The following is a 27,889-nucleotide window of genomic DNA, read 5'->3' on the forward strand; positions in this document are numbered from 1 at the left end:
AGGGGGTGGGGCGGGGTCCGGACCCGCAGAGGTGGCGCGCGCAGCCGCAGTGCAGCTCGCGAGCGCCGCGGCCTAGGGGAGAAGGGAGGAGGGACGAGCAGAGGAGGGCGGGGCAGACAGACGTAGGCGCTGGCGTCCAGTCGGAGGCTGCTCGACTTTGGGTTCCGCGGGGAGGTCTTGACGTCATTTCCTTCCGTAGGTCGCCAGTGCTTCCGGGTTGCGGTCATTTTGAGCCCGTATTTGGGTGACTTCTTGGAGGCTGGGTGCCTGTCTGCTCCCCATCCCCCAACTCCGCTGCAGTGCCGCGCGGCTGCCGGTTTCCGCGCGCTTTTCTTCCTTCTTGACCCTTCTCGGGTCCCCTCGAGGCCTTCTGCCCCCGATCGCCCCGGCTCGCCGCGCCGTCGCTCGCCGCTGTCGTCCGGAGGTGGGTGAGATGACGCAAAGAGCCTGCATTCCGCCCCCCACCTGCCCACTCACCACCTCCGTGCGGCCAGCCGCTACGCTGCACCTTCCGCCATTTTCCCTCCTGCGAGGGTGGGCCTATCGCCCACTGGCTCTCGGGCTCCCGAGTGCGGGTCCCTGGGGCAGGCGAGGGAGTGATTACTTGGTGACTAATGTGTGTACCGGGGTGTTGCAGGTGGGAGACGCGGGTATTGCGGGGATGCAGTGCGTAAATCGGCCATAGACCGACGAGGGTTCAGTTGAGCTTTTTTCTGTGCCATTAAGAGGTTAAAATTGTGTTGTATGAAGGGGCCTTGTCCGCCCTGTCGCTAGGGTTTCTAAGTAAGATGCAGTTACGGGAAATAACGTTTCATTTTTTTATTTGTTTTAGGATATAAGTAGTTATTTAGCAAGCTCCATCCATTCCTGAGTTCATTTTACCCTATTTCTTTTTCCTAGTCACGGGATTGACCTATAGTAGGCCTTCAGTGATGGTTTATTGAGTGAGTGAAATATGGAAGGGCCTCAGTTGCTATCCTCACCGTGTATGCCATTTCACGTTTTCATGTAAATGGTTTTTAAGATGGGAATAATGATGGTCCTGTGTGAACATTCTATAAAATACGCAGTTATCCAGTCTGTTGGTCTCTTAAGTTCTGAGACGTGGGTTAAAAAATAAATAAATAAAAACATATTCTTGAAATTTTGCATTTTTAAATCATATATTCTAAGTCTCTAGAGAGCGAGGAAAGTTTGGAGGATACAGAATTTGCTGTTAGCTTTAACCACAGGGAGAAGGATATGACGTCTTTGTTATTCAGTTTTTGTGGAGTAGTGCTTTGTGGGAGAGGTTGTATGTTTCCTGATGATTATTTCATTTTTTAAAAAAAATGGAGGCCCAGAAATGAATTTTGAGATGTTTCTTCTTCTATTTTGGGAAATCATCGTAATCTTTGTGCATATATTTCTGAAAGGACAAAAACAGGGTAATGTGAAATAACCCAGCTTTAGGAGGAGAAATATGCCTATTTCTTTGATATTCTTTTATATCTTAATATGACATCATCTGTTGGTAAATAATTATAAAGGACCTATTCTTTTTCAGTTAGGGGACCTAAGATGAGTAATCAGTTCCAATTTAGTTAATAGGTCTGATGCTTTTTTTATTTAGGTCACTATTTTTATTATGTCAGGTATTTCAGATGTAGTAGTATTTAGTATATATTTGTTGCTTTGATTCCCTGTAGACTAGTGATTTTACTGTGCTATATCTTAATTGATTTTGGTCTAATGATTTCTAATACTTAAATGTTTTTGATGCAGGAAAAATGAATGGGAGGGCTGATTTTCGAGAGCCGAATGCAGAAGTTCCAAGACCAATTCCCCGTAACTATCAATTAAATATTTATAATTAGAAGCACTTTATATGTAGAAACACAGCCTTTAGTAACAGCAATTGGACTGGCTTCAGGGGTGTGTGACCTGTGCAGTCACAAGGGGACTCACTCTGTTTAATGATCTACTGTTGCCATCTTGAAATTCCCTTTTTTTTTTTTTTAAGATTTATTTGAGAGAGAGAGAGCGAACGCACGCGTGCGAGCATGGGGGGGAGGGGAAAGGGAGAGAGAATCCCAAGCAGACTTCCTGCTGAGCCTGGAGCCCAACATGGGGCTAGATCCCAGGATTCTGGGATCATGACCTGAGCTGAAACCAAGAGTCAAGACAGTTAATTGACTGTGCCACCCAGGCACCTCCATCTTGAAATTCTTAATAATTTGAATAAATGGTCCCAAATTTTCATTTTGCGCTGGACCAGCATGTTATGTAGCCAGTCTTGACTAATAGATAGTAGCACTAACTTCTCTTTGAGGTCAGTTTGCTAAAGTTTACAAGCCCATTGTTTAGAGACTCTTAACTATAGGGAACAATCTGAGGATTGCTGGAGGGAAAGTGGGTGGAGGGATGGGGTAATTGGGTGATGGGCATTAAGGAGGGCACTTGAAGTTATGAGCACTGGGTGTTACACGCAACTGATGAATCACTAAATTCTACCCCTGAAACTAATAATACAATATATGTTAAATAAATTGAATTTAAATGAAAAAAAGTTTACAAGGCATTTGTTTCATTCATTTTTTAAAAAATGGATGTGTTTTGTTAATGTTTAGACAGAATTAAATTTTTAGGCTTAGCTTTTCCATGGGCATTTTAATGTTTGCCAATTTTCCTTGGTAAAAAGACATAGGGGCTGATTACATTCCAACAGAAGAAGAAAGAAGAGTCTTCGCAGAGTGCAATGATGAAAGCTTCTGGTTCAGATGTAAGTTAAATTTTCTAATCAACAAAATTTGACCTTTAGTACCTGAAATTATTGTGACTTCGTATAGAAGAAATTGGCACACTTTTGGTGTAGTGTGATTACTGCTAAAAGAAGTTGATTAAGGGAAACAAATTGTACATATTTAAAGAAATAATTTCTAGAACTTTATTCAAGACCATGAATTAATTTTGTTGGTAGCAGTAACAGCTAGCATTTACTGAGTATACGTGGATTATATAAAAACAACCCAATTAGATTGATAACTATTACCCTCACCTTACAAATGAAGAAATTGAAGTTTAGAGATGTAAAATGAGCTGGTAAGTTGTAATGTCTGGAAAGTTGTAATGTCTGGACTTGAAGCCAGGTCTGTCTGAGACAGAAGCTTGTGATTTTAACTGTTAGACTTCTATTATATGATAAAACCTAGTTAGTTTCCACCTTATTGTGAAATATTGTTACATTACTAGCTCCTGATTTGCGACTAGAGACCTTGTACATGAAGATTTTATTTTTTAAATACAGAGAATGTTGAAAGCAGCATAAAATAGAATCTTTTGAACAGAGTCCTGAAGTTGCTTCATCTGGTCACTGCAGTCCTTTCATACTGGTTTTTTTTTTTTTTTAAGATATTATGTATTTTTGAGAGAGAAAGAGAATGCGTGCACGAGTTGGGGGGTGGAGGGAGAGAGATAAGCAGACTCCCTGCAGAGCGGGGAAACCTGAGGCAGGGTGTCATGAGGCTTGATCCCGGGACCCTAGGATCATGACCTGAGCCGAAGGCAGATGCTTAACCAACTGAGCCACCCAGGTGCCCCTCAAATAAAGTAATTCTAAGAAAAACAGAATGGAATTTTAGAAAGGGAAGGGACAACTTAAGTAATTAAAGAAGATGTACATTTTCATCAGTTGGCCTGGCATTTATGCTTACAGTGCTTGGAAGATAAGTGTTATGAGACATAGTGTTTGTCCTAAAGTAGTTTTTTGTTGTAATTGAGACAAAGCTAACACATGAAACACTTGGAGAAAGATTAAGTGCATAATGGCAGTAGGAATTTTAAAAAGGGAGTTATTTTAGCTAAAAAAGACATTTTCAAACAAATGAGACTTAACTAATAGTACTTGAGGTAAATGAAGAAGAATGGGATTGGAGAAACATTTAGATGAAAGGAATAGTGAGCAAAGGCAGAGTCTATATAACTTGATCTCTACTGGAGCCTTGAGGCTGAATTGATTGGAATAGGGGTCTTCTGTTGGGGGTAGAAAATAAACCTAATACCAAGAAGTTAAAGATTTGGTTCATTATATAGTTTCAGTTCTATGGCCAAGGAGTTGGTTTGCAATTTTTTTTTTTTTTAAAGATTTTATTTATTTATTTATTTGACAGGAGAGACACAGCGAGAGAGGGAACACAAGCAGGGGGAGTGGGAGAGGGAGAAACAGACTTCCCGTGGAGCAGGGAGCCTGATGCGGGGCTCGATCCCAGGACCTGGGATCATGACGTGAGCCGAAGGCAGACTCTTAACGACTAAGCCAGCCAGGCGCCCCTGGTTTGCAAATTTTTAAAAGGAAGATTAGGTAGCAGTGTGCAGGATGGGTTAGAAGGATGAGAAGTTATCTTTGTGCAGTCTGTTACGAGCTTTTGGCAGTAACTCAGGCATGCAGTCATTGAGATGTCATTGAGTGTAGTGTCGTTTGGATTACAGAAGATGGGATGGCATTGGAAGATTTTTTAAAAGGATACGTAAAGGATTTTTAAATAAACTATAAGGGGTATTAACTTCAAGATATCCATCATAGGAGACTAATAATGACATTACTGATTAAAAGATATTTAATCAGTAGGAGTTATTGTTTGAAGGAGGAAACTAGTTTGGACACTCTTTCCTGGTGCAACATTTAATTGCAGATCTGTAAGCAACTAGAGAGCAGCAAAGGTTTATGTGAGAAATTAGGGTTGGAGGTATAGTTGTATTGGTGAATTCAAGGAATTAAGTGTAGGAATAAAAGCATAAAACTGATAATACCTGTCATGTGGTTAATATGTAGGAATGGTAGAATACATGACAAAAGTTTGGATGGCACCCATGGATAAGGCAACAAGTGGTAGTAAAAGAATCAAGAGACACCAAAAAGATAATAGGAGCTCTCATATAATCTTGTGCATTTTATCTTCAGTTCAAATATTCAGAGAGCTTTCAAGCTAGAAAGAACCTGAGTAAGGATTAGATGATGATGCACATCTGCAGGTGAGAATAAATAATTCTTTATATCCATAGTCCTCGTGGATCAGAGACCTGAAAAAGTTTTTATGGCTCTAATTTCTCAGGGAACTCAGTTGTACTCTGGCAACAGATATTTTATCTTTGTGGGTTGCCTAGAGTAGATAGACAAAATGATCTATTTTCAAGTCTATTGTTGACACAGAATTAAGAAGACGACAAGTCTGGTGGATAGGGGTTTGGGATCATTGTAATGTTGGGCTCATGGCCACATAGATACTATGGTATCTAGATTAATTTCTGGCTGATAAATTTAAGCTACTGTATAGGTTTAACATTCTAAATAGCTGTAACAGCATTATACTAAGAGTATGGAAGAGAAGTGATCAGTAGGCAGAGTACTCATGTATGCCTGATTATTAAAAGTAGGATGTGTAGTATATGAACCGTAGGAGCCTCAGTAATTCTGTGTTTTTAAACAGATTAATCATGGGGAGCCTGGTTGGTTCATCTGGTAGAGCATGTGACTCTTGATCTTGGGGTTGTTTGAGCTTCATGTTGGGTGTAGAGATGGCTTAAAAATAAAATGTTTAAAAAAACCGGATTAATCACAAGTTAGCATGTAATAAAGAGAGGCTAAAACCCAGCTTATTAGTTGTATATCATATCTGGATTACTGGAAAATTACTGAGTAACTTGAATTAGTACATTAGTAAGTAATGATTACTTTTAAAACAGGCTAGGTGTTGCATATTGCAGTAACATCAAACATGGAAAACAGAACCTTGGCTGTAACCACAGACAATAGGCAATTCAGCATACAGTTATCAGGAGAACTAATAGTCATGTATTAGGAAATTTTGTACATTAACATTCATATCTTCATATAAGGATGTGCATGTTTACATATGTTAATATGCAGTATGTGATGTTAACTTTATATAAATGGATTAATGGAATCCATGTTACTTTGGAGAGTATCATCTTATGTCCACTGATTTTAAAAAAGGTGTGATGAAAGTAGGAATGAGTAGAAAAAGTACTTATTAGGGTAATTTTTACACATTTTTTTAGAGGTGTTAAATATATTCGTCTTGGTTTAAAATTAGATTTGATCTAGGGTTCATTCTCTTTATTGGTAACTTGTTTATTTCTACTTTAATCTACTTTTAATTTTAAAATACAACTATGAAGGGATCTTATTTCCAGTTTCTTGAAATTGTGGTCCTATGCACCAACCACAAACCGGTTATATCTGTGCCCATACGTACAGGTAATGAAGGAATCTAGTATTACAGTAGTTCTCAACCTATGGAATTACTGAAAAGGTATATGAATTCATATTGGTTTTATGCATCATTTATAGATTTTGTGAATAATATACATGTGTACTACTGGTTTTCTTTTTTTCTTTTTTTTTTTTAAAGATTTTATTTATTCACTTGACAGAGAGAGACACAGCGAGAGAGGGAACACAAGCAGGGGGAGGGGGAGAGGGAGAAGCAGGCTTCCCGCTGAGCAGGGAGCCCGCCGTGGGGCTCGATCCCAGGACCCTGGGATCATGACCTGAGCCGAAGGCAGACGCTTAACGACTGAGCCACCCAGGCGCCCCTCTTTTTTTTTTTTTAATTTTATTTATTTATTTATTTATTTATTTATTTATTTATTTATTTATTTTTTAAGATTTTTTATTTATTTATCTGAGAGAGAGAATGGGAGACAGAGAGCATGAGAGGGGGAGGATCAGAGGGAGAAGCAGACTCCCTGCTGAGCAGGGAGTCCGATGCGGGACTTGATCCCGGGACTCCAGGATCATGACCTGAGCCGAAGGCAGTTGCTTAACCAACTGAGCCACCCAGGCGCCCCTTTAATTTTATTTTTAAGTAATCTGTACACCCAACATGGGGCTCGAACCCACAACCTCAAGATCAAGAGTTGCACGCTCCACTGAACTGAGCCAGCTGGGTGCTGCTGTACTACTGGTTTTCTAATGAGACAGTATAGTGATTGATGAGTGTAGACTTTGGTGCCTGTCTGGATCCAAGTCCCAGCTCCATCACTTAGCTTTCAGATTTTGGGCAAGCACCTGATGTCTGTATGCCTCAGTTTCCTTAGCTATATGGGGATAACAGCTCATTTCATAGGATTATTATGGGGATTAATTCAATTTATTTTGTAAGTGTTAAGCAGTCTGTATCATATGACTATTAGTGCTACTGTGATTAACAAAATAAAAGTTTCAGTTGGACACAGTTATGAATTTAAAGTAGCATTTTGTTATTGTAAGAGAAGAGTTTAAGGAATTTTAGGGGTCTTCATATTGGATATGGTTGGGACTGGGGTCATAATGCAAAATAGCTTTTGGTCAGCAGTATTACTGATTTGCCTAAAGAAACATTATTTAACCAACTCTGAGATAGGAGTCACATACTGCAGTGGAAAAGGCCATGGCCCTGGGGGGGTCAGGAGATTTGGGTTTTAGTCTCAGCTCTACTATAAACTACCTATGTTGCCTTTTTTTTTTTTTTTTTAAGATTTTATTTATTTGAGAGAGAGCAGAGCGAGAGAGAGCGAGCATGAGTGGGGGGGAGGGGCAGAAGGAGAGGGAGAAACAGTCTCCCCGCTGAGCAGGGAGCCTGACGTGGTGCTCCATCCCAGGACCCTGGGATCATAACCTGAACTGGAGGCAGCCACTTAGCCAAGTGAGCCACCCAGGCGCCCCTATCTGTTGCTTTTGAGCACATGACTTATTTTTTCTGAATATCAGTTTACTCTGGTTAGAATAAAGACTAGATAATCTCTGAAGTCTGTTCAGTTTTACCATTCTCTTTTACTGTGACATAATACATGAGACAGACGTCAGTTCTAATCCATTATCCTATAAAGCAGGAAAAGTACTACTATATAAAGACATAGTAGTGAATGACAGAACTAGTACTAGAATCTTCTTAACCAAATTGTTAACTCTCTGTATTATACCATCTTGGCCTAAGGACAAAGTGACATGGGAACAGCGTTGTCCATTGTAGACATGGCCCACTGACTCAACACCTTTTATCCTTGTATGATTCTTCAGTGCTTCATGTTGAAATCCTTGAATCAAGCTGAAGGGGAAAAATGATAACAAATTATACTGATGCTATAATGAGAAGGGACTCGTCCTTTAAAAAACCTTAAATGATAGAGAAGCCTGGGTGGCTCAGTTGTTAAGCGTCTGCCTTCGGCTCAGGTCGACCCTGGGATCAAGCCCCGCATTGGGCTCCCTGCTCCGCTGGAAGCCTGCTTCTCCCTCTCCCACTCCCCCTGCTTGTGTTCCCTCTCTCGCTGTCTCTCTCTCTCTCTCAAAAAATAAATAAAATCTTAAAAAACAAAACAAAAAAAACCTTAAATGGTAATAAAATATTTTAACCAACCAACCTTAAGCATTTTTCTAGCAAAAGTAAAATCCATTCATAAATAGTAGACCAAGGATTCAAACCTTAGGGTTTCTGCAGATTATGTCTGATGGCAAAGCTAACCACCCTATTCCAAAATTATGGGTTTTAATCATGAGATCTCTAATAATTCAAACGTCTTAATTACCTTAGTTCTTAAATTGCTCATATAGTCTAGACCAGAGTTGAGCAAACTATAGCCTAAGGGCCAAATCTGTTTTTGTATGGCTATGAGCTAAGAATAGCTTTTACATTTTTATTTTTAGATGGTTGAAAAAGATCAAACGAATAATATTTTGTTAACGTGAAAATTACATGAAATTTATATTTTTGCATCCATAAATAGTTTTATTTGAACACATCTGTTCATTTGTTTACTATTGTCTCAATGCTTTTGCTTTAAAATGGCAATTGAGTAGATGAGACAGACCTGTGGCCCACAAAACCTAAAAGAGCAGGGAGCCTGATGCGGGGCTGGATCCCAGGACCCTGGGATCATGACCTGAGCTGAAGGCAGACGCTTAACGACTGAGACTCCCAGGCGCACCATACCATCTGGGTCTTTATAGAGTATTCCCAACCCCTGGTCTGAAACTGTGCTGTCCAGTGTAGCAGCTGCATCTAGCTATTTAAATTTAAAATACTTTATAGCAGAAAGGATACAAAGCAAAATCAGCAAAAGGAAAGGAATGTGGGGTAAAGTCCAGAAGAGATCAGGCACAGGCTTCCAAGACTCCTCTGCTAGTAGAGTCACACACAAAAGGACATGGTAAATTTCTCCAGCTATGGGTTCTGATAATGTGAGTGATGTGTTACCCACCAGGGAATCTAAATGGAGACTCAGTGCCTGGGGTTTTTACTGGGGGCTGGTCACATACACTCAGCCTAGCAAGTACTGAAATTCCAGACTCTCAGAAGGAAAGCAGGTGTTCAGCATGAGCTGTATTTGTGTAAGCAGTTTAGGCATAGTGAACCACTTATCATTCAGGTCAAGTTTTATATCACTTGTAGGGAACTGTTTACCAGTGATGTTCCCACACATCAGCCAAGGACCTTGTAAGGAGGTCTTTTTAAGGACAGCAGCCTCAGGGCTCTTATTTTAAATCTTTTCTGCACACTACCTAACGAAAACATGGATACAGACTAGTCCCATCATCACAGAAAATTCTGTTGGACAGTACTGGTGTAAACTGATTTTTAATTATGAGCTCCTTTGAGATTATGATGGAGAGCTTTGGATTTTTCAGTCTGGGTTAATATGTGTATATATGTAGAATTTTTTTTTAATTCAGTATAGTTGACACAATGTTACATTATGTAATATTTTCACTTAGTTTTAGGAATTCACTGGTTTAGAAGAAGAAACTTTAGTATTTAAAATGTATACTTGTGTATTCTTGCCCCTGTCACCATATAATTGTGGACAAATATTTCTTGTGTTTTGGTCATACAGCGTACTACAGAACTTAAAAGCTTGAGATACGGTATCAGTTAGAATCTGGAACTGCCATTGAATTAGCTGTCCTGTATGGCCTTGAGCAAATTGCTTAACATCTCTGAGTTTCAATTTTCTTACCTTTAAAAGGGCAGTAATTAAAAAAATAACTCTACCTTAGAGAGATGGTAAAAAGTAAATGAGAAAATGTACATAAGGCATTTAGCATGGGCCATGGAATTTAGTAATTATTCAGTAGTGGCTCTTATTACTTGTAATAATAATAATAAATCTTGCCTCTCATTAATTCCCCCTTACTTTAATTCAGAAATGACTTTTTGTCCCTATTTAGTATGTTGTTCTTATTGGTGATATTAATGAATGGCTCTTCTAAAGCCAAATCTAGATGGTTTTTGAATTACATTGTTTAATATTTGTAATAATCTCTTAAATTTAAAATTTTTTTTATATTTCTACTGACTGTATATAATACAGCTTTTCTTTTATTTTTTTCAAGATTTTATTTATTCATTTGAGACAGAGAGATGCAGAGAGAGAGAGCATGAGCAGAGGGAGAGGGAGGAACAGACTCCCTGCTGAGCCAGGAGCCCAAGGACCCTGGGATCGTGACCTGAGCTGAAGGCAGACGCTTAGCCATCTGAGCCACCCAGGCGCCCCTATGATACAGCTTTTAAAAATGGAAGAAATCTTTTTTTTTTTTAAGATTTTATTTATTTGAGAGAGAAAAAGCATGAACAGGGGGAGGGGCAGAGAGAGAAACAGACTCCCTGCTGAGCAGGGAGCCCGATGTGGGGCTTGATCCCTGGACGCTGAGATCATGACCTGAGCCAAAGGCAGATGCTTAACCAACTGAGCCACCCAGGCAACCCGGAAAAATCTCTTTTAAAAGATCTTCCTAGATGGTTATACACATATTTATCCTAATGAACTCAGACAAAATCTTTTCCTTTTGTTGATGTTGACAAGTTCTTTTTCCTCCTTTAGCTGTTCCTTTGGCTGCAACAAGTATGTTGATTACTCAAGGATTGATTAGTAAAGGTAAATATTTAAACTTCAAATTTATTTGGCATTTTGGATATCATTATGTTTTTATGTTTTCCTGATTTTTAGATAAAGTATAATAATGTATCATATTAAACATGACCATTGATCAGGTTCTACAACATAAGGAGAGTTACGTCTCCATGGACCCACTGACTCAGATATATTGACTTGAGAATTTGATGTCCTCTGACACTGTAGCAACATTAACAACCTACAAGAGCAAAAAAGTAGCTAAAAACCTACAGAGGTTTTGCAGGGAGGTAGAGGAAAAAACCTGGTCTAGGAAGGCCATCATCACTATTACCTAGGATCTTGTTAGAAATGCAAATTCATGGGCCCCATCTCAGAACTCCTTAATCAGTCTCTGAGGTAGAGCCTAGGAATCTGTTTTAACAGTCTCCAGGTGATTCTTAAATGCACTGGTTTAAAGATCAGTAGCTCCCTAGCTCCTTAAACCAGAGCTTTGTCTTAGAGTAAGAGGGTTGGGGACGCTTTCTGTCCCAAATTCTGTTGGTGTGACTATTACAGTGCCTTGCTCCTACATAACTACACACATAACTGAAGCAGAAATTCCCTTTTTTTAGTTGCAGATATATTGTGATAGACTTGTTCTCGGATAGGGTGAATCCCGCTGAAAATGTTAGAACCTGTAATTGAGGAGGCAATTTTTCTTACAGTTAAAATCTTCCTGGATTCTTAGTCACCTTTTGGTGATTATTTGACTTGTCATTAATGGCACTATGCCTCTGTGATTTCATTTGCAAAAGTCATACCATGATCAATAATACTGTTCCAAAGTGCTCCTTTGTAATTGTCTGTAAGGTCTGATCCTGGAGCCTTAACGGTAGAATTCAGTAATCCATTTTTAATTATTTTTATTATTTTTTAAAAGATTTTATTTATTTTAGAGAGTGTGCATGCGAGTGGAGGGGAGGGGCAGAGGGAGAGGGAGACAGAATCTTAGGCAGGCTCCACACCCAGTGTAGAGCCCGACATGGGGCTTGATCTCATGACCCTGAGATCATGACCTGAACGGAAACCAAGAGTTAGACACTTAACTAACTGAGCCACCCAGGTGCCCCTACATTTTTTAGAAAGAATTGCTGAAAGTGATTTAACCTAGTTTATGGAAGAATGCTTATTATAATAACTTTGTCAGAGTTGTTGGGGTTTTGATAATTTGGAATAAAAATATAAAAAAGAATATTGAATGATATGTTATTCATGTAACTATTTCCCAGGATTAAGGGGTTTTATTGTTAGTTGTATTGAGGATTTGTTTTGGGTACAGTGTTCTAATAAAGTCAGTCTCAAAAAAAGAAATTGGGAAGACTTTAGAAAAGGAATTCAGAGTCCACCAAGACATTTTGCATTTAATCAGAATGCCTGATATTTTGTATATGCTTTCATCCACAGTGTGTCATACTCAACATAGTCTTAGCTGCTCCATCACTACTTGTTAAACATTTAAACATGCCCAGGTCTGTTCTAACTTGAGAACATGAAAAAGAAAAATCTTCCCTCATATCCCTTTCCAACTCGTCCCAGCTGTCTTGCATTTGAAGCCAGACTTCACGAATGAGCACTTCACTTTTTACTCCTTTTAACCCATTACAATCTGTGTGAAAAGATTATGCATATGTTCTGACATTTGCCAACACTTTAAAAGATTACCAACACAACTTCCTTGTTGCTTAATTCGATGGGCAGTTTGTGTTCTTGATCGTTATACGACTTTAACCAGTCTTTGAAACCGTTCTCTTCCCCTAGCTTCCATGACAGCATATTCTGGTTTTTCTCCTGCCGCTGGCAATTCCTCCATTTTTTCATGTTTTCTGAGTGTCTAATATGTACTATACACTGTTTTTGGTAGATAACACAGACAAAAATTCTTAAGCTGTTGGTACTTAATATTCTAATGTGGGTTTTCATCCTCCACTTGTGTTCTTCAGAGTTCTGCTTTGACTTTTCAGTCTTCAGTCTGTGTAAACTATTACCCAGTGATAATGGGCTTCAGGACCATTTATTGCTCTAAACCCCCATGAAAATTATTGCTAGCCTTCATATCTGCTCCAGAACCATATTCTGCATATCTTCACATGAGTGGCCCTCCTTAGAAACTCTTCAAACTGACTTCATCCCAAACTGAGTTCATTTCCCTCCAGACCAGTTTCTCTGTTGTCCACATGTCTGAATGGTAGCACTCTTCATCTAGGAAACTGAGGCATTATCCTTAACTTCTACCCCTTATTTGCCTTACCCAATGAATGTTCATTCTAGTCCATCTCTTAAATCTCTGTAAACTCTCTACCTCCATCTGCACTGCCACTGTAATTAATGCAACCATCTGTTGCCAAGAGTATTAAATTAGCCTTCAACAAGTCTATTTGCCTCTATTGCTACTTCCTCTTAGGAAACAGGCTATAACTGTAATAACTCTGTGAGAGCTAAAGAGAACATCTTGTTTACTGTTATATTCCTAGTTTCTAGTATGTAGTGTCTATATAAGTGATCTGTAACTACTTGGTGATAGAATGAAGGAACAGTTCTTTTGAATGAAGGTAGATATTGTTACCATCTTCCTTTTTCTCATTTCAGTTGTGTAACTAAAGCTAATAGCATAACTTAGTTCTCTTTTTATACTTCATATACATGAAATCCTACAATTAAATGTTCTTTTGTATACCCTCTTTGAACGTTGTAAGATTCATCCAGTGGTATGCTAGAACTGGCTTGTACCACTTCCAGAAAGCTGATTGTTCAGTTTTCAATAACTTGGCAAGCCAGTGTTTAAACATTGATAGCTTGGAATTGGTCATGGTGCAAGTATTTTCTCCATGGAAATCGACCGACGTTACAAATCAGCTTTTTATTTGGAGAGCTGGTTTTCTAGCACATCACTAGATTCATCCACATTGTTGCATGTAATTATAGATTATATACTCTTGTTGCCATATAGTTTTCTGCTGTGTAAATATACCACAGCAGTTTATCCATCCTGTTGTACATTGGCAATTGGGTAATTTCCAGTTTTGACTATTACAAGTGGTTCTGCTATGAATACAGCATCTTTTGGTAGACATTTTGCCGGGTCATAGATTATATTTTCAGCTATGGTAGATACTACCAAACTTTCTAAATTGTTTGGACCAATTTACACTCTCATACCAATTTATTAGTAGAGTTCTGTTTGTATCACATTATAACCAACACTTGCTCTTTCATGTCCTTTGAATTTTAGCCATTGTGGTGAGTGAACAGTAATACTGATTGTGGTTTTAATTTGCATTTCCCCAATAACTAATGAAGTTGAGGACCTTTTCTTTTGTTTATAGCTCACTTGAATATATTCTTTTTTGGCGAAGTGTCTGTTCAGGTCTGTTGTCCATTTTTCATTGGATTGTCTTTTTCTGTTGGTTTCGTGAGGGTTTTCTATGTCTTCTAGAAGTGAGTCTTTTGTCAGATATTATGTATTGTGATTATTTTTTCCTACTGATTAACTGTAGTTCTTAATATGATAGAGTAAAATTTATCATATTTTTTTATGATGAAGGCTTTTTATGCTCTAAAATATTTGTCTATTAACAGGACATGAAGAATCTCTTACGCTTTTTTCTATAAGCTTTATTTTTTCTTTCATACTTAAATTTTCAAGTCATTTGGAATTGTTTTTGAATACAGGTATATCTCTTTTTATTGTGCTTCGCTTTATTGCACTTCACAGATACTGTGGTTTTTACAAATCTATTGTTTATGGCAACCATGCTTTGAACAAGTCTCATTTTTTCAATAGCATTTGTTCACTTCGTGTCTCTGTGTCACATTTTGGCAATTTTCACAGTAAATGTTCTACTTATTATATTTGTAATGGTGGTCTGTGATCAGTGATTACAACTCTCTAAAAGCTCAGATGATGGTTAGCATTTCTTATCAGTAAAGTAATTAATGTATGTACATTGTTTTTATTTTTTAGACAATGTCGTTCATGTTTAATACAGGATAGCATAAACCTAACTTTTATATGCACTGGGAAAGAGAAAAATGCATTTGACTTTATTTATTGTGATTCTCCCTTTATTGTGGTGCTCTTGAACCGAACCTGCAGTATTTCTGAGGTATGCCTGTATTGTATGAGGTAGGATAAAGGTACATTTTTCCTCCTTATGGATATGAAGGTGACCCAGCGCCATATTTTGAAAGGACTGTCTTTGTTCACTGCATGCAGTGTTGCATTTGTCATAAGTGACTGTGTGTGGATCTGTTTCTCGACTCTCTTCTGGTTTTGATGGGTTTATCTGTTCTTGCACTTAGAACAGTCTTAATTACTGTAGCTTTATTATAGATCTTTTATTATAGATCTCGATATTTGTTGGTAGTCAGTTTTTCAGTTTTGTTGTTTTTCAATATTGCCTTGGTTCTCAGCTCTTTGTATTTCCACATGATTTTTAGAATAAGTTGGAATAAGTTTTTCAACTTTTAGGAATACTTTCTTTGATTTTTAATTGGGATTGCATTGAATTTAAAGATGAATTTATGGAGAATTGTCATACTGACAGTATTTAGTCTTTCCTTTTATGGACATGGATGTATTATTCCTCCACTTAGCTTTCATTTCTCTCAGTAAGTTTTGTACTTTTCAGTGTACAGATCTTTCATATTTTTCATTAGATTGCTCCTGGATCTTTGATGTTTTTGGGTGCTATAATAAATTATATCTCTCAAAAAAGTTTGTTTCTGGTATACAGGAATTATTATTTTTTTTTTCTTTTTGTATATTGACCTTGTGTCAAGTGATCTTGCTAAATTCACCTAATAGATGGTAGACTCTTTTGGATTTTCTTCATTTTTTTGTTTATGTTGAATTTACTTGGTTCTCTCTTTTAAATAGCTGTAGCTTTAGACTTTGCTGAGGTAATGGAAAGAGCTAATGTAGTCAGGTAATACTTATAGTCTGTACTGATTTTTCCTTTTGTCTTTGTGGGTTTCCCAAAGCTGCTGAGAAATATATTTTTATATTGCATTGCTAGACTTTTTACTACTTTTGTCTCACATTAGAAGAGACTAGATTATAGCTCACAGAAATAGTTTTCTTGCACTTTTTACCATAATTTGTGTCATTTTCTTATATGCTTTTATTTATTTATTTTTTTAAAGATTTTACTTATTTGACAGAGAGAGAGATAGCGAGAGCAGGAACACAAGCAGGGGGAGTGGGACAGGGAGAAGCAGGCTTCCCGCGGAGCAGAGAGCCCGGGGCTCGATCCCAGGATGCTGGGATCATGACCTGAGCCGAAGGCAGACGCTTAACGACTGAGCCACCGAGGCGCCACCTATTTATTTATTTTTTTAAGATTTTATTTATTTATTTGACACAGAGAGAGAGAGAGAGAGAGCACAAGCAGAGGGAGCGGCAGGCAGAGGGAGAGGGAGAAGCGGGCTCTCTGCTGAGCAAGAAGCCCGATGTGGGGCTCTATCCCAGGACCCTGGGACCATGACCTGAGCCAGAGGCAGCCGCTTAACCAACTGAGCCACCCAGGCACCCCAAGCCTATTTTATTTTAATAAAAGATAAGACATCTTAATTATCTAAATGTGTCTATCTCTCATAGTCTGACTCTGAAATATCTACTCTTTTATCTTTAGGAATCCTTTCAAGTCATCCCAAATATGGTTCCATCCCTAAACTTATATGTAAGTATGGACAACACTCGCTTTCTTACCTAAGTAAAGTAATTCATTTTTACCAAACGTTTTGTCTTGTCTAACTCATAACCGTTATTTGGTTATTTGTTTTGACCAGCTTGTTTAAGCTTTTCATTAAATGGACTAGTCAACTACTTGGGCATTTTATTGTTAGCATTAAGAATTACAAATTATTTGAAAGAGAATTTTTTTCTTTAATGTAATAAAACGATTACTTTTAAATAATTTGTAAAGATATGTAGTATTTTAAAATAAATTCTCTGGTTTACGAGGAAAGAAAATTGTCCAGATATAGGGAAGTAAAATGTCTTTTAAAATTAAGTCTAACTTTAAAAAATCTCTTTACATGTTAAAGTGTAAATAAGCATAATTTATCTACATATTATAGTATGGTTTATAGGAAAGAAGCTAAATTGCTTTAAAAAAGAGCACCCGAGACTTTTTATAAAGAGTCTTTCCAGGTTAGCCTCTTTTATATACTGGAGATAAACACATAAGGCAACAGTAGCCACATTCAGGTACCACGTCATAATTCATTATTTTAAGGAATTTGTTGCACCTAATTTTTTTTTATTATGTTATGTTAATCACCATACATTACATCATTAGTTTTTGATGTAGTGTTCCATGATTCATTGTTTGCGTATAACACCCACTGCTCCATTCAATACGTGCCCTCTTTAATACCCATCACCAGGCTAACCCGTCCTCCCACCCCCCTCCCCTCTAGAACCCTCAGTTTGTTTCTCAGAGTCCATCGTCTCTCATGGTTCATCTCCCCCTCCGATTTCCCTCCCTTCATTCTTCCCCTCCTGCTATCTTTTTTTTTTTTTTTTAACATATAATGTATTATTTGTTTCAGAGGTACAGATTTGTGATTCAACAGTCTGACACAATTCACAGCGCTCACCATAGCACATACCCTCCCCAATGTCTGTATCACCCAGCCACCCCACCCCTCCCACCCCCCACCACTCCAGCAACCCTCAGTTTGTTTCCTGAGATTAAGAATTCCTCATATCAGTGAGGTCATATGATACACGTCTTTCTCTGATTGACTTATTTCGCTCAGCATAACACTCTCCAGTTCCATCCCGTCGTTGTTGCACCTAATTTTAAAAACAGTCTTATGAAATTATTAGCTGGGCAAATAGTATGATTCCCGTTTTACAGGAAAAGAAATGGCCTGAAATCCCTGTGACTAGGCTAGAACTCTTTTAATTCCTTTACCACATCTTTCCTGTCTATATTAATAATTAGTAAAGTGGAATTTATATATCATGGAGCAGTTTTATTTTGGATTATTTTATTTTGTGAAAGTGAATTATATCTACAGAATCTTTCTGTGTACTCTGAATCTGATTTAATATGGTACTTTTACCATTATTTCAGGAAATGATGAGTTTTCCCATATAAAGACCTATTTAAGAACACATTTCTTAAAAACTTCTTTTAGGAGAGATTTTTATTTAAATGGGCACACTGAGTCACATTTTTTGTTTGTTTTTACAAATAAGTTGCTTGTATCATGGGATACTTTGCTGGAAAGCTTTCTTACGTGAAAACTTGCCAAGAGAAGTTCAGAAATCTTGAGAATTCCCCTCTGGGAGAAGCTTTACGCTCAGGACAGGCACGGCGATCTTCACCATCTGGGTAGGCCAAATTCTGATTTTTATTGAAGGCTTTTAATTTTAGCTAAAAAAATTGTAACTGGATATTGCTATAATTCAGGGCATGAAACATTGTGTAACCTGAGGGACTGTTGGAAACTCCGTTTTGCAACACGCTAAAGTTATTTTGTTTTAAAAAGTGGAGTAAAATATGCCTACCTTTGGTTTATTTTTATTTATTTGTATTTATTTATTTGAGAAAATTCTTCCCACAACTTGGGGCTTGAACTCAGGATCCCAAGATCAAGAGCTGCCATGTTCTATCAACTGAGCAAGCCAGGCACTCCTACCTTGTTTTATTTTTATTTATTTATTTATTCATTTTTAAGATTTTATGTATTTGAGAGAGAGAGAGCGCGAGCTGGGTGCGGGGAGAGGGAAAAGCAGGCTCCTGGCTGAGCAGGGAGCCCGACACAGGGCTCGATCCCAGGACCCTGAGATCATGACCTGAGCTGAAGGCAGACGCTTAACCGACTGAGCCACGCAGGCAGCCCCCTACTTTTGTTTTAAATAAAGAGTAGCATCCTGTTAGGAGTGCTTATACCAGAATAAAGGATTTTAATTTGGCAAATACCTTTGAGTACTATATTTTGGACTTTTCTTTTGAATTCCCAAATTTTATCAGTCCCATCTCTTAAATTTTAACTTTTTAATCCTTATTTTAAGTATATTCTCCAAATTTTTATTTTAATTATGTAAGTATAAATAAATGAATCTGTCCATTTGGATAGGTAGATAAGTAATAATGTAATTTAGTAGATTTAATAGATAAATTGTTATAAATGGTAAACCCCACAAAAGCTAGTATTACTTATATATCTGCTTTTTAGCAAAATAGTGTTTATGGCCTGCTAGCTGTGGAAGTAACTTCCCTTAATGTGGGAACTGAACATACTTTCTGATTTGAAATACTTTTTTCTTTCCAAGGACCTTTTTTTTAGATTTTATTTATTTATTTATTTTAGAGAGAGTGTGCGCCAGCAAGCGGGGGCTAGGAGCAGAAGAGGGTGATGGAGAGGGAGGGGGAAAGAATCTCAGGCATGGGGCTCAATTCCATGGCCCTGACTGAGATCATGACCTGAGCCAAAACCAAGAGTCAGACGGTTAACTGACTGAGCCACCTAGGCACACCTCCAAGGACGTTAAACTTGTTAAAATGATCTCTGAAGTGGGGCGCCTGGATGACTCAGTTGGATAAGCAGCCGATTCTTGATTTCAGCTCAGGTCATGATCTCAGGGTCATGAGATTGAGCCCTGCTTTGGGATCCATGTTCAGTGGGGAGTCTATTTGAGATTCTCTTCCTCCTTCTGCCCCTCCCCCCGCCCCCTCGCACATGTTCTCTCTCTCTCAAGTAAATAATTTTTTTAAAAAAATATGAAGCTTAGGAATTAGAAAATTGGATATACATTTCTGTATTAAGAGTGGTGGTTTTTAAGTTGTATAAATGGGTCAAAACTTATTTTTAAGGTTTTTGTGGCAGAGAGAAACAGATTTCATTTTACTGTTCTAGATAACTATGTAAAAATTACATCATTCCTTTAGAAAGTAAGATAACTAGTTTTCATACCGTAACACATTTTTTTTACGGTGTAGGCAGTAATTTGTATTTCTTATACAATATGATTTACAGGCACTATTCTCAAAAGTCAAAATACGACTCAAATTTGGGTGGTCATTCATCTTTTGTGACGTCTCCAGCCGCAGACAACATAGAAAAAGAGATGCTTCCTCGTTATGAGCCAATTCCATTCAGTGCTTCTATGAATGAATCTACTCCCACTGGTATTACTGATCATATTGCCCAAGGTAGAAACTTCTCTTGAAATGAGTTTCAGCATTATATGGTCCAACGTATGTATAAACTTTATTTGATGACCTTTTCTGCTGGATATCACCTGTATGTTCCACCATCAGCCTACACTCAGCATGTGTGTTCATCTGTTTCTTCATTCATTCAACATTTTTTGACGTCCAGTAGGTGTCAGGCACTCCAGCTAGGTATGGAAGAAGTATAGATGAATAAGACCTGCTTCTTGTCCTTGAGAAACTCCCTTAGACTGTTAGAAGATATAGAAATATAAGGAAAAATTACTAATATGTCCCATTAATCAAAAATACTAACAAAGTTTAGTGATCATTGCAAAGAAGTGGTAAATTGGGCCATGGGGAGGCTTCAGAGAGGTTACACTTGTTAGGCTGGTCTTAAAGGCTTTCAGCTTCTTTGTCTGTAATGTGAGAAAAATAATAATTACCTGCCTTACAGAACTCTTGTCAAGTGAGAAAATCCATGTGAAAATGCTTTGTGAAGTTTGTGTAAATACTAGCTTTGAAGATCGCAGAATGTAAGTGAAACAACACCAACTTTGGATTAAGGCCTGGATTTGAATGATTGACATTTGCTAGCTATGTGACTTTAGGCAAGTAACTTTGTGATCGCTTCAGCTTCTTGATCTCTGGGATGGAGATAATACCTCTCTTAAAGAACTTTGGGAATGAGATGAAATAATCAGAGGTAATGCCTGACAAGTCATAGGCTCTTAACAGTTGCTCATTTCCTTCTTTCATTTTTTCAATCTAATTTGTGGTGAAAAGTGAAGAATTAGGAAGTACAGGTTTGCAGTTCCTTATCTAAAAATCCTAAAATCCAAAAAAACTTTGATAACCACAAAGCTTTATTTAAAAAAATTTTTTTATTATCTATTTTTCTGACATGGGCTTGACTGCATGACCCCAAGATCAAGAGTCACACGCTCTACCAACTGAGCCAGCCAGCCACCCCTACAAAGCTTTTTTTGTAATTAAACTGGTGACGAAATCTGACTTAACTCCTTTCACACTCTGGCCTAAACTGGCATAGTCTATTTATAATCTTTATCTTAATATGATTTTTCCTGCATTTTGTTGTACAGAATATTAATGTTTGCTTATGCATTGCTTCTTCAAACCTCCGAATGTATGGATATTAAGTAAAATTTTTTTTAATATTAAGTAATATACTAACAAGCTATATACTATGACATCTTTCTAAAATCTGAGAAACTGAATTTTGAAACATTTCTGACTACAAAGTTTTAGATAAGGGATTTTGGATGGAATATTCTTTGAAAGCGTTTGCTTTAATGCAAATACCATAAGCCAGTAACTATGAGGAACAAATAAGGTTAAAGGAACATTTTTGTTGCTTGAGATGGGAGAGATTTGGATCTATGTGTAGGTTAAAGGGAGGGAGGGGAAACAGTGGGAAGGGGCGAAGTTGATTATAGGTCAAGTAATGTTGCAGAGGTTGTAGAAGGGCTTCTGGGTAGGTTAGAACATAAAGTAGCCACTAAATATATATGTGGCCATTTAAATTAATTAAAATTAAATCACATTGAAAATTCAGTTCCTCAGTTTCTTTGTAGCATTTCACTTGTTCAGTAGCCACATGTGCTAGTGGCTACTCTGTTGGAATGTGCAGATACAGAACGTTCTCATCCTTACAGAAAGTGATATTGGACAGCATTGCTTTGGAGCAAGTTGGGGTGGGGGCAGTGAGTATTACCATTTTGGAAAAGAAGAAACAGGAGAGAATGGAAGTTAAAATAATTAAAGACATCTTAAGTGGATGAAAGGTGTTGAGAGTCTTGACTCCGCCCCCCCCCAATGTTTGGAAACAAAGACCTCCCAAGTAGTCAGAGAGGGAAGGAGGTGGGCAGGTTAGGAGAGAGTGGTTAGTATTTATCTTCAAAGGCATCTGTTCTTAGTTCTCACTGCATCTCTCATTTTCCTAGTCTCTCAAGTTCAGATCCATTCTACTTGTATTCCGGCCATGCATGACTTCTTTCCTTGTAATGACTTTCATCTTTCCTTCCATTTGCATTAGAAAATTCCACGCTGGGGCGCCTGGATGACTCATTCATTAAGTGTCTGCCTTTAGCTCAGGTGATGATCCCAGGGTCCTGGGATCTGCGGGGCTCCCTGCTCAGCGGGAAGCCTGCTTCTCCCTCTCCCACTCCCCCTGCTTATGTTCCCTTTCTCGCTATGTCTCTGTCTGCCAAATAAATAAATAAAATCTTTAAAAAAAAAAAAAAATTCCACGCTATGTTGTACAATTCCTTTTCCAAATAACAGCAGACAGACAAAAAAAGCCCTTTGGTATCTGCCCACAGACTACAGCAAGGCCCATATTTTAATATATTTTCTGTCCTCGAGGTGCAGCCATCTATCCATCCACTGCTCTGCTTTCTCAATCCCTTCTCTAAATCAAGCTTGCCACTCTTTGACTACTCTCCACATGGGCCAGTTGTGGCCTCTGCTTTGCCCTAGCTGCTGCCCTCCCTTACCAGGACGTTCTCTCCTTTTGTTAAAGCCCTGTTTGCCCTATTTGGTTCTGCTTTCTTTTACTAGGAATTGAAAGAGTTATTAATGTTTCAGAGTAGAAAGTACTCTTTCGTTGCTGTTAGACTTATCATAGATAGTTTATTACAGTTAGATTTAAGTCATTGCTGTTTTATATTTTATTCCTTCCAGCTCTTTATAACCTTCCCAAAGTAGTAAATCATGCTGTCCGTACACAATGCAGAATATTTTCATTGGGCTTTGTAAGTGGAAAAAATTCTCCCTAATCTTCTGATTTATGTTTCCATTATTTGTCACAGAATTTTGGAACAAAGAAGTATTTTCTTTTCAGTGAGAAAAAGTATTAGACCTGGAAGGAACTTTAAAGATAGATCATGTAGTCAAACGTCTGTATTTCACAACTGAGAAAACCCAAGATTCAAAGAAGTTTAGTGATTTGCCCAAGGATATTCACTGATTGTTGGCAAAATGGGAATGAGAATTTAGGGTTCCTAACTAATAATCTAGTATACACTGTCTCCTTCAGAATTTTAAAAATATCATTTATGGTAAAGGGAAATGAGTTTAATAATTACTCATTAATAATGAAATGTGAGTGCTTTTTAAACCCAATATAAGGTTATCATATTTTTCTTTGCATTCTTTTTTAGCAAAAATTTAGTTTTCAAGAACAGTATAATATTCAAACTAATATTTAAAGCCTTTTGCTTTGTATCAGTGCAGTATACTTTGTAGTGAAATAAAAGGTTATGCCTGAAAACATTTAAAGTTGTAGTTACGTTGATTTGAAAATTCTGATTATTCACTGGGACCTTACTGTAGAATTCCAAAATACCAGTTACAAAAACTGCTTTTTAAAAAATTATCTTAATTAATGATTATATTAATAAAATGATGTATCCAATTTGTATGTAAGAACTTTGAAAACTACTACTTTTGGAGTGGGGTGTAAGACTTTCTAAGTTAAGTAGTAGTTGACTGAATGTTACGTTAGCATTGTTCATTTCTTTTAAAATGTTTATATGACTTTTTTTGCTGGTTATACATTTTGTAAACTATGTTTAGTATTTGCTCCTGTCGTCTAATAGTAAGAGTAACCACTTATTTTTACATCAATATTTAACTCTTTGATGATATATATTGCTACTTTGACTCTCTTTGGGAGAGGTAAAGAATAAAGGCTGGTTACCTGGCCAAAATTATCGTTGCCACTTTTTTTCTGCCTCAGTATTGCTCCATTAGACCTGAGTAAAAATGATGCATACGGTGATTGAAGGCTATATTTTATACTTTTCAACAGCTATTTCCAAGTGTTTTTGTTTAAGTATAAAAATGGCACTTTTTTTTTTAATAGTTGTTCACATATAGACTGATTATAGGAACATTCAACTATGGAAATATTACTAAGTAAAATATATACGATGTCAAATTTTGTTCAGTTGCCACTATTAGGATATATTTCTTTTTAATTACATAAACAGTGTGAATAATTTTCCAGTAAAACACTAATATTTTAGTGAATATAAATTACACTGGTATATATTATGATATCCATTCTTCTGGCCATGGTTACTTTTTAATTTTTTTATGTTGATTTTAAATTTTAGAAATAAAAGCTTAGAACTGTAAGAGAAAGTCAGTTTTCATTTTGTAATTATCTTGGGGGAAATACAGTACTTTTGGAATGGTGGTAATAATTTGACTTTTTACTTTATTCTGTTTTTATTATAGGTAAGAAGCATTTAGAAAATTTAGTTGCTTTGGATTTATTCAAATCCTTTTATCACCATTTATTAACTGTTTGTTGTTTTAGGACCTGATCCCAACCCTGAAGAAAGTCCTAAGAGAAAAAATATTACATATGAGGAATTAAGGAATAAGAACAGAGAGTCATATGAAGTAACTTTAACACATAAGACTGACCCCTCAGTCAGGCCTATGCAGGAAAGAATGCCAAAAAAAGAAGGTATGATAGTTTAGTCTGAATCACTTTACTCTTTAGGATCGGAAACTGCAGCATTAGTTAAAAATATTAACTATACTAATATGTGATTTAATTCTGCAAGCAATTAACCAAAATAACATTTTTTTAAAAAGAATAGTTCTGTCACAGTTAACTAGTTTTTCCTTTTCTAAGGTGTTCCAAAGACCGTTTTGTGTTAGAAAATAATAAAGTCCAAATAGTGGTATGAATTAAAACAGACTAGTTTTAATAAGTTGTATAAATTATAAATCCATTTGAATGTTTTCTTTTATCAGAAATCACCTTGGGACTTAATAAGTGTTTTTTAAATGATGCATCGAATGCCTCAAACCAAATCTGGTTGCCTGAGTTTGATAACAGGCTGTAGTGACACTTTAAGCAGAATGAGAGAGAATCACGATTGAGGAGTGAAATTGATTTTCTTATGTTTTGTGAAATTGAAATAGAAGTTATATGCGTTATAAACCAGCTTTTAGGGCACTTCCAGAAGAGGAGTTTGACCTTTTTTTCAATAGTACTTTTGCTCTATAATTAACTCTAAATTTAAAAATCACAGTTTGTTTTCATTCCTTTTGGAACAGCTCTACATTACCCAAAGTAAATTTTCTGACACAGAAGTTTACCCCTAATGGAAGAAGGCATTTTGAGCAGGGGTTTGTACCTATTTCAGTGTAGAATTTTATGACATCTTTTTTGAAGAATTTTAGAGAGTGTCATTGTTTTAAGGTTTTCTATTTATTACTTTAAAAAAAAGGGAAGGAAGAGGTCCTTGGTACCTTCTTGAGAGTCCTATGCCACAAAGAATGCAAAAATACATAAAAGTTTTGAGTATTTTTTATTATGATTGTTCTTTTAGAACCAATTTTATTTCTAATTGTTAGTGGTTGCTTCATTTAGAATTCTGTTTTCATAACAATCATGAATAATATTGCTGTCATACTATTAATGTAAAAAAATCCAGCTTTCAAATAGATTTGTAATAAAAAATATTTGTTAATGTTTGTCATTAGAAGAAAATCTTTAGCATAAACATTTTGCATTCGGTGGCCATTATTTTATAATATATAAAGACTTACTGGTACTTTGTTCCAGTAATTAATTTGAGGATTTAGACTGTAAGCTCCATGAGGGCAGGCAGTAGCATTTCTCTCATTTTTGTAAGCTTTTCTGTTATATGTCTGCACAGCGTAGTATGCACTGATGTATCAGATATGAATGAAGTGTTTTGGTTGGGCCTCAATAATAAAGGTTAACAAAAGGAAATGAATCAGGTAGATCTTTGGCACATGCTGGATTTTGACATTTGTGGTTTCGACTGAACAATCTCGAAGTTCTGTTACATGACAGTAATGTGAAATAACTTTTTTCTTTGTAAAAAGAAAGCTGATTTTTTTTGTGTGCGCTCTATATAATTTAAAGAAAAACAGTTATGAAATAGTTCGGGTGATTTTTTAGAATGTTCTATTTTAGAATCTAGACAGAAAATTTGACATTACTACAGTGTAGATTCACTTGGTCAGAAAGTATCACTTAAGTTTTCAGCTTCAGTTTGTGTAGATTATGTTTGTTGACATTTACCTAAATTAGAAATTAAGACTGAGAAATTTCAAAAACAGAAGCATATTATCAATTAGCCATCAGGGCATGATGGCACCACACATCATATAGCTTCTAGAAGACTCCCTTATATTCATGAGGAAATGAAAGCTAGGGGAAAAGGCAAAATATGAGGGAAAAGGCATATAATATCTTAGTATAATAATGCAATAGGCTGACTTAAACAGACTCCTTGAAAGACTCTTGTGGAAGGGGTCCCTAGTCTGTACTTTGATAACTGCTCCTTTACATTGTTATGAATACTTGAGTCTTCTGAAGAGTTGTAATCCACAGATGAAGGCTGTGAAGAAGAGAGGCTGAAAGTAAAAGAGTAGAGAAGACAGAGGAGCTTATTGCAAAATGTAATTTCATGTAAAATGCAGGAATATTGGAAACCATTTCCTTCTTGTATAGTATTACAGCTCATGGGGGAGAAGAGTGAATTAACCACAACCTGAAGACTTGATCATTTCTGTTACTGTATTTTTTGTGAGAAACAAAATTCAAATGTTTATTATTTTTTATTTCCTGGTAATTTTTTTGTATGTTCTATAATCTGTACCACACTTAGTATGGTAAGTTGTAAAGGTGTCCACACTTTGGACCTCAATAGACTTGTGTTCAGATTTTGGTTCTGTTCGCTTTATTAAAGGCTTGTACCTTGGGCAAGTTACTAATCTGTTTTCTCACCCTTCAGATGGGGATTGTGTTTACTTTATAAGCTTGTTACGAGGATAAAAGATTGATGTAAAGTTTTTGATAGAGTGCATCGTTATTTATGTCCAACCTTCACTTCACAAAAGTCTAGCTAGCCCCTTTCTCTCATGTGCATTTATTGAAAATGAAAGAGAAACATAATTTTCATCATAGTAGCAAACGTAAAATAGTATCTTTTACTTGTCAATATTTGGAATCATCAATTATTTGTGCTTTTTTCCTAGTCAAAGTAAACAAATATGGAGATACTTGGGATGAGTGAAAAATTGCATCATTGGACCTACTGAAGGCGTTTCAATATCCAGCTTCATCTAGGTGGTCATGAATATCTGCATGCTTTGAGCTCAGCAGCAGTCTTCATAAACACATTTAAAACTAGAACCTGGGTTCTTGTGGTTTGGCTTCTTAAAATGATGTTTAAAAACACAGATTTTAATGTGAATGTTGTGTGAATCTATTCACCTTGAGGAACTGTATGAATGATGATATTATACCATGATCACATATAGTTTGTGAAATCGTTTTAAGTTACAGGGTAAGGATACTCTCTTATGAAACTACAAAGAAATTGTCTACTCTAGGATCAGCATATATGAAAATAAGTATCTGCATGTGGAATTGGGGTGGGTGGGGGAGGAGCAAGAATAATTTTAAGTGTTAAGCTTTACACCCAAAAATTATTAAAAAGCCTTTCTCCAGTGTTTGCTGTATTCACTTACTAATGTTTATGGTAAATAAAACATAAAGGAACATGCATCTTTGTTGATTTCATGGATTTATTGTTTGTAATGTCTTTATTTTTAAGTATAATTATATGTAAGTGGTGTTTGTGGGGATAGGAAATGAAGTCATCTGTTTCTGAATATTTAATAGTATAATGAATGTGACGCATGTAAATAAACGTAAATAGCTCAACACCTTTAAGCAATGGTCATATTTGAAAAATTTGCAGATTCCACAGGAA

At 36.8% G+C, this 27,889-nt stretch overlaps 1 protein-coding gene across 5 annotated transcripts; it reads left to right on the top strand.

The window, feature by feature from the left end:
* The first annotated feature begins 194 nt into the window (after positions 1 to 194).
* Positions 195 to 27,856, top strand: OCIAD1 (OCIA domain containing 1). Of its 5 annotated transcripts, none has more exons than XM_032400338.1 (9): positions 195 to 424; positions 1,765 to 1,827; positions 2,681 to 2,761; positions 10,858 to 10,911; positions 16,560 to 16,607; positions 18,137 to 18,272; positions 19,921 to 20,096; positions 24,442 to 24,594; positions 27,150 to 27,685. In XM_032400338.1, the coding sequence occupies exons 2-9, from the start codon at positions 1,770 to 1,772 to the stop codon at positions 27,185 to 27,187; spliced, it is 744 nt and encodes a 247-aa protein (XP_032256229.1). In that variant the 5' UTR covers positions 195 to 424; positions 1,765 to 1,769; the 3' UTR covers positions 27,188 to 27,685. The 5 variants fall into 5 exon arrangements, with proteins under 5 accessions (XP_032256229.1, XP_032256227.1, XP_032256228.1 ...); XM_032400334.1 differs by lacking the exon at positions 195 to 424 and adding an exon at positions 438 to 637; XM_032400335.1 differs by lacking the exon at positions 195 to 424 and adding an exon at positions 438 to 616.
* The last annotated feature ends 33 nt before the right edge of the window (positions 27,857 to 27,889 follow it).

This window comes from Phoca vitulina, unplaced genomic scaffold, assembly GCF_004348235.1.
Source record: "Phoca vitulina isolate PV1807 unplaced genomic scaffold, GSC_HSeal_1.0 scaffold3, whole genome shotgun sequence".
Lineage (NCBI taxonomy): Eukaryota > Metazoa > Chordata > Mammalia > Carnivora > Phocidae > Phoca > Phoca vitulina.